The sequence below is a fragment of the Microtus ochrogaster genome, chromosome X, assembly GCF_000317375.1.
Source record: "Microtus ochrogaster isolate Prairie Vole_2 chromosome X, MicOch1.0, whole genome shotgun sequence".
Lineage (NCBI taxonomy): Eukaryota > Metazoa > Chordata > Mammalia > Rodentia > Cricetidae > Microtus > Microtus ochrogaster.
In genome coordinates, this window is record NC_022026.1 from 52,181,800 (window position 1) to 52,188,284 (window position 6,485).

At 39.9% G+C, this 6,485-nt stretch overlaps 1 protein-coding gene across 1 annotated transcript in view; it reads left to right on the forward strand.

The window, feature by feature from the left end:
- The window catches only part of Phex (phosphate regulating endopeptidase homolog X-linked), a 209,149-nt gene that overhangs the window by 48,665 nt on the left and 153,999 nt on the right, over positions 1-6,485 (forward strand). Inside the window, exons 6-7 of the mRNA XM_005358817.3 lie at positions 2,258-2,326; positions 4,774-4,890. Coding sequence (XP_005358874.1) covers positions 2,258-2,326; positions 4,774-4,890 — 186 coding nt within the window. The remainder of the gene's footprint in view (positions 1-2,257; positions 2,327-4,773; positions 4,891-6,485) is intronic.

The following is a 6,485-nucleotide window of genomic DNA, read 5'->3' on the forward strand; positions in this document are numbered from 1 at the left end:
TCGTTTAATTGATTATTTACTTGTTGTTATTGCTATTTGGTTTAGTTCACTTGAACTTTGGTAGTTTGTGTGGCAGATACTGGTTCATGGTGGCACATGAGGAGAGGCTCTCTTCTCTTGAACCATGGCCCATCAACTAGCCAGGACCATTTGAACAATGCTGTTCTTCATTTTGAGTAGTTGGCATGCCGGTTTGACTTGTGTTGTGTAAGAAACAGCCTCGTCTTTGACCTCGAGCATGGGCCCCCTTTAGAGTTAGCAGAACATATGATGCCTCTGGATGGAGAAAAATGCAACTCCTTTCAATGGGTAGATATGTCTCCATCCTCAAGATATGCAGATAATTGGCCCACGTATTGGTCTTTGGAAATGTTCTCCCGTGTCAAGATGGTAGAGACTTGTAGATTTCAATGGGAGATAAAATTATAAGAAACAACAGAAAGCCATATTCTAAAATACTGCCTCAGTGCCTGTGTGTATGCTTGTCTTAAGCCTGTGATAGGAAGAGTAAGAATTTCAGGAACCATGGAAAGTGGGATGTGTGATCTTGAGAGACTATGTGGAGGGTCAGGGTTGTTCTAGTATAAGACAACTCAAATTCCTTATGACTCAATGACCTGCATTTTTCTGGCTTTCAGCAAAATGCCAACCTGAGAAATTCTCTTAGAAATGTAATTTCTCTAATGTTTTGTTTTTCCTTTCCTATATCGTAATTTTCAGATATTTCTTTTTGTATTATTACTTTCTCCCCTAAAACACTTTATTGTAATTGGCATGCCAATTATAATTGGACAAAAATCACATTTTCAGTTCAATGTATCTGATTTTCTAAAATCATACTTTTTTTTTAATGTAGCCAAGGCTATCCTGTAACTAACTCTGTAGCCCAGACTGATCTGAGCTGCCAGTCCATGTACCTCTCCAGTGCTTGGATGAACATTTTCTTCTCTTTTGAAACGGAAAACTTCATATTGTAAATGCAAGGACTTTCAAACCCAGAGCAATACCGTTGACTTGTGGGGGTTTCTTGAGAAAGACTTTGCCTCAGGAGTTTGTGTGTTTCTAATGAGATTTAGTTGCTGGCCTTATTCAATCTGTTGGTATATTTAAAATGTTCCCAAGAAACTGTAACAATCTGAAGGTTTATGAAAGGTCGGACAACCTCACTTGAATTATCCAAACTTTTACCTTCTGTGGGTTTAACTTCATTTTATGAGAAGAACCTTTGACTTTCTTGATATTATCTGTGTAGTTTCCTTTCCTCTGAACCTGGCACTCACAAGAGTTGCTGAGGGATCCAAATTTAATTGAAAGCCGAAGCATCTTCATAAAAATATTTTGCTTTGTGGGTTCTGGCTTACTTCATTTTTGGAAGAAACAATGGCAGATTGGGAATCACATGAGGATAAAGCCAAAATGGCTTGTGATTTGGTTGTTTTAGGCCAATTAGCAATGTACACAGGCTACAAGAATGTCTTGAATACATTTTACTCAAAAATACAATACCTGTATTTCCTCAAATTTTATACTGGCACCACTATAACTTGACCTTTTATAGACTTTGCTGCATGTGAAGGGGATTTTGATGGAGAACTATAATTTTATATAGATTTTATGTATGAAAAGGGGATAAAATACTTGATTAAAGTTGTCTGATTATTTGTGCTTCTATCACTTATTCTTAACTTTTCAGAGAAGTTTCTAAAAGCCACAAAGATTTCTCCAGAATGTCAGTTCATTCTTTGTGAGTACAAAGAAACGTTATTTCTGAGGTGGGGCTGTAGAAAGCCTAATGCATCAGCTCCAGCCAGATGGGCATTTGCAAAGCACTTCGGTGATGTGGGTAGTGGATCTGGGAACAGAAGGCAATTTGACTCTGAGCTCTGTTCAGCCACACGAGCTTGGGAAAAATCATAAATTCTCTGGCTTTGGTCAGATAATCTCTAATATCTATTCCAACTCAAATAGCCTTGCACTGTTGAGTGTTGGCAAAACCTCAGCGATCGATAGCACAGATCCGAAAGTCAGGGGACAGGTCTCTGATATGTTAGGTCTCTCAAAGTGCCTATTTGCATGCAGTTCTGAATGGAGTGAAGGGATTCTTGTGACGGTGACACACGTTCAAAATATGGCTGGGCTGCCAGGGAGCCCATGACTCTTGCTAACATGCTACACAACCATTTCAAATGTCAATGCCATGCTTTCTCTGTTTGTCTGTCTTATTGTTTTTTTTTTCTTTCTCTTTTTGTTTTAACAGCTGGACCAAGCAACACTCTCCCTGGCTGTGAGGGAAGACTTCCTTGATAACAGTACAGAGGCCAAATCTGTGAGTTTTACTCATATTTAGCTACATGTCTTACCCGGCGGCTGTTTGGGTCACATCAATTACTATAAGATGTCAGCTTCTGTCCTGGAAACCATCACCATAACTTCACTGAACACATTCCCAGTGTAGTAAGGCAGAGAGCGTTTGTTTAGGCCAGTGGTTCTCAACCTGTGGGTCTTGACTCTATTGGGGATTGCATATCAACTATCTCGTCTATCAGATGTTTACATTACAATTCATAACAGCAAAATTACAGTAACGAGCTAGGAAGGAAATAATTTTATGTTTGGGGTCACCACAACATGAGGAACTGTATTACAACGTCACAGCATTAGGAAGGTTGAGAATCACTGGTTTTCAACACATAGTTCTACTTCCTGTCTTGTAGAAGCAGGGACATCAAGCTTTCAGTGACCTCATCACCTTGATGAGATAGCATATCCAAATGAAATAACCAAGATACGAGTTTGCAGCCAATCCTCAGATGAGCAAATTGATGAACAACCATTCACTATCATTTTCCAAGCTGAGGGACACTCAAAACTGTATTGGCTTAAAAAAATCACCCTGGAAACTTCATATATGGATCCAGTCATGGTGATTTTGATTTAGCAGACAAGATGGGATCTGGGACTCTATTTTTAGCATGTGCTCTGGGTTAATGATGGTTAATGATGGGTAATGAGAAACAAAAAGGATGTATCAGGTTAGAGTTTTAGACTCAGCTTGGAAACGGGAGTTTCCTGGACACTGGACAGGGCTAGGTCATTTTAATAATTTGAACTCACTTTGGACATTTTGTCCTCCAAACAAGCCTCATGGCCAGGTCTCCTGGGCCTATGCTATAGCCTCTATATGTGGAAGGCTCTGCAGACTAGCCACAAACTTAGGCCTCTGCCAGTCAGTGGACACTCATCTAAGGGGGCTTCCAAGTGTTCTTTCTTGAGTCAACCTTGCCAGACTAGGGAATCTGTCATCTTAGCAAGCAGACTCAAGATTATATCCTTTCCCTATAAGTAGTTAACCAAGTCCAAATGATGCCACCTTTGCAAGTAATTCTTCCTCCAGACGCCTGGTCCCTCCTTCCTAGCCCTACTGTCCTAGATCACATTTCTGTCCATTCATACTTAGTTGTGACCACCTTCACCTCAATAGCCGTTTAGCTCCACGTGGAAAGTTTTGCTTCTACACCACCACTCTCAGTATATCTTGCTCTCAAGATAGAGCCTAAACTCTGGGCTGGATAGATGGCTTAGCTGTTAAAGGCTAGGTTCACATCCAAAAATACATAAGAGTATATCTCACTCTCAAGATAGACTCTAAATTCCTTTGAAGAAGTTTAAGGCCTCTTCATTGCCTGTTTTCAGCCTGTCTCTCCTAACTTGCCTGTTTTTGTTCTTCCTGTAAGAGAAGGACCTATCTCGTACTGTTCCCAAACCCCGTGTCTCTCAAGTAGTATATCTCCAGGTTTTCTGGGTTGGAATCTTCCAGTTCTTCAGCTTCCATGCATGCAGTAGTCTATTAAGAAACATTTTATGTGTTCTTCATCACTAGGGCACAGACTGAGGAACAGTCTCAAGCATCATTTAGGTTTTCATTTGTATGCCTTTCCCCCATCGTACAACCTGCTGAGCAAGCCACCTTGAACATGTACTGAGTCGTTGAGCACGTTTTAGTAGACTTGGGAAGGGCAAACCATTCTTTCCAATTAATACTATTAGCCAGACTTGCTGACTGAATTTCATTCCGTTTATTAAAAGGCTGGCTATCTACCAAGAAACATACAGGTCTTAAGGTGAGTCCCGCAGTAAGAATAGCTTGCAGGGTCATAGTTACCTTGGAGATGAAATTCTGTATTTGCTAAGTTGTTGGTTTCTCATCATCCGTTTTCCTGTCCCCCCTGAGACAGGGAGGACAACTCTAGGGAAGCCGAAACTGAAAAGACACAGGACTCCAACCACCATAATCATCCTTTATTTCTTAGTGGGAAGCTGGGTAAATGGAGCTGGATGGGAATAAATTGCACTTTGCGTTAGTGTTCATGGGTCAGGTCCTCTGATTTTAGACTCACGTCTTTCCCATTCCTCTACTAAAGCATCACTTGCCTGGGAAGGAGACACCCGACCTTTACATTTCTATTCTGGACTCATTTGGAGATGTTTCTTTTATCCATAATATCACCAGTTGCCAGAAAGCTAGTTTGCTTGCTGTTTGATGCCTGGGCAACTCTATCTGTCACAGAAATAGTACCTGTGCACTCATCACTTATTTTTTCTCTCAGAGTGGCAAGTAGGTGACTGTCATTGCATAATACTGGTATCATACTCCGATACAGAGTGAACATGAAGGAAGCTTATTGCCACCTACTGTTTCGGCGCTTCCATATCTCTGAATCGTACTTCCTAGCAGGCTGTTGTCATGGCCACTTGCTTCTTTATCTCTTACAGTATCGGGATGCCCTTTATAAGTTCATGGTGGACACTGCGGTGCTTTTAGGAGCTAATAGCTCTCGAGCTGAACATGACATGAAGTCAGTGCTTAGACTGGAAATTAAGATAGCTGAGGTAAGTCTTAGCTACAAACCTTTTCTTTTTTGTTGCCATTCCCGTTTTCTTTCCCGTATTTTGTAAACAATACATGTTGAATGAAAATATAAATTGCAGGCAACTGATTTTTTGGAGTTGATCTTGTATCCTGCCACATTACTAAAGGTGTTTATCAGCTGTAGGAGTTCTTTGGTAGAGTTTTTGGGGTCGCTTATGTATACTATCATATCATCTGCAAATAACGAAAGCTTAACTTCTTCCTTTCCAATACGTATCCCCTTGATCCCCTTATGTTGTCTTATTGCTATTGCTAGAACTTCAAGCACTATATTGAAGAGGTATGGAGAGAGTGGACATCCTTGTCGTGTTCCTGATTTTAGTGGGATGGCTTTGAGTTTTTCTCCGTTTAATTTAATGTTAGCTGTCGGCTTGCTGTAAATAGCTTTTATTATATTTAAGTATGACCCTTGTATCCCTAATCTCTCCAAGACCTTTATCATAAAGGGGTATTGAATTTTGTCGAATGCTTTTTCAGCGTCTAATGAAATGATCATATGGTTTTTTTCTTTCAGTTTATTTATATGGTGGATCACATTGATAGATTTGCGTATGTTGAACCAGCCCTGCATCTCTGGGATGAAGCCTACTTGATCATAATGGATAATTTTTCTAATGTGTTCTTGGATTCGGTTTGCCAGTATTTTATTGAGAATTTTTGCGTCGATATTCATGAGTGAGATAGGCCTGTAATTCTCTTTCTTGGTTGGGTCTTTGTGTGGTTTTGGTATCAGGGTAACTGTAGCTTCATAAAAGGAATTTGGCAATGACTCTTCTGTTTCTATATTGTGAAATACATTCAGGAGTATAGGTATTAGTTCTTCTTGGAAGTTCTGGTAGAATTCGGCATTGAAACCATCTGGTCCTGGGCTTTTTTTCGAAGGGAGATTTTTGATAACCGTTTCTAATTCTTTGCGACTAACAGGTCTATTTAGATCATTCACCTGGTCTTGGTTTAGCTTTGGTAAATGGTACTTATTTAAAAAAATGTCCATTTCTTTTGTATTTTCCAGTTTTGTGGCATACAGGCTTTTGTAGTAAGATCTAATGATTCTAGGTGGATGACTCAGCAGGCAAAACACACTTACCGGATAAGTATGAGGACCAGAGTTGAGTTCCCAGAACACATGTAAGGCCAGGCGTAGTGGTACCTATCTATCTCTTATATTAGTGCTTCTACTTTGAGATGGAAGGTGAAAACAAGAGAATTCTGGGAAGCTCGTGAACCAGCTAGCTGGGTATACATAGTACAGTAGTAGAAAAAAGAGACCCACCCTGCCTCAAACAAAGTAAGTAAGGACCAGTACCCAAAGTTATCTTCTCATTTACATACATGCCCTGTGGCATATGTGTGCCCTTCTAGTTCATTTATGAAAACAATTCTGTCAAGCCAGTGCTTACTGTAGGGCATATGATACTGTCCTTAAGATTTTCCCCTCTGCGTCTTCCTGCTTCACTCTGTATTTAAACATTTTCTTTCTTTCTTTCTTTCTTTCTTTCTTTCTTTCTTTCTTTCTTTCTTTCTTTCTTTCTTTCTTTCTTTCTTTTTCTTTCCT